This window comes from Gavialis gangeticus, unplaced genomic scaffold (genome assembly GCF_001723915.1).
Source record: "Gavialis gangeticus isolate Ggan-Ray unplaced genomic scaffold, GavGan_comp1, whole genome shotgun sequence".
Classification (NCBI taxonomy): domain Eukaryota; kingdom Metazoa; phylum Chordata; order Crocodylia; family Gavialidae; genus Gavialis; species Gavialis gangeticus.
In genome coordinates this window covers 91,531,738-91,532,524 of record NW_017728992.1, presented here as the reverse complement: position 1 = coordinate 91,532,524, position 787 = coordinate 91,531,738, and the positions used below count along the sequence as shown (strand labels likewise).

General features: G+C 68.5%; 1 protein-coding gene across 1 annotated transcript in view; it reads left to right on the top strand.

The window, feature by feature from the left end:
• Positions 1-6: 6 nt before the first annotated feature.
• Positions 7-787, top strand: part of RAB12 (RAB12, member RAS oncogene family) — a 41,821-nt gene continuing 41,040 nt past the window's right edge. The window contains exon 1 of the mRNA XM_019525554.1: positions 7-146. Coding sequence (XP_019381099.1) covers positions 95-146 — 52 coding nt within the window. The 5' untranslated portion in view covers positions 7-94. The remainder of the gene's footprint in view (positions 147-787) is intronic.

The window sequence follows — 787 nt, the reverse complement described above, 5'->3', positions numbered from 1 at the left end:
GCCGTCTCGGCGCAGGAAGCAGCCGCCCCGCCCGGCCGACTTCAAGCTGCAGGTCATCATCATCGGCTCGCGCGGCGTCGGCAAGACCAGCCTCATGGAGCGCTTCACCGACGACACCTTCTGCGAGGCCTGCAAGTCCACCGTGGGTACGAGCCGCGCCGGGCGCGGGGGGCTTCGTGCGTCCTGGGAGCGCCGCTGCTCTCGGGACCCCGCGGCTCCCACGGGGGGGGGGCTGAGAGTTGCCCCCCCTCCCCGCCCCCCTTGCTCCCCTGTCCCTGCGGGGGCAGGAGGGCGCCCCTCAGCACTGGTCGTGAGGCCGCTGCTCTGCAGCCTGGCGGGGGGTGGGCAGGGGCCAGCCCCATGGCCTTACGCCTAGGGCTTGGAAATTCTCCATGGGACACTCAACAGCGCCCTGGGACACTGGGAACTGCGCCAACCTGCCCCGTGTTGCCCTCCTGCGGTTTATGCAGGTGGCTCTGTCCCCTGGAAGCGGGGCAGGGGGCACTCCTCGCTCATCCCACGAGCAGGTGGGTTGCAGATGCCATCTCTTCCTTGTGGTCGTAGCTGTGGGTCCGGGAGGGAGGTGTTGTCCTGCCCCCTGAGGTGCCGCCATCCAGCAGTAGTGGGGAGATGCCTTTGGCTTGGGGAGACAAGTGGTCCTCAACCTTTTGTAACCCACTTGGAAGCACTGATGGCCAGTCTCAACCCAGTGCCCCTCACTCCCAGCCCCCTGCTCCCAGCCCCACAGTGTGTGGGGAAGGGGGGGATGTGGGGCAGGGAGGGTCCC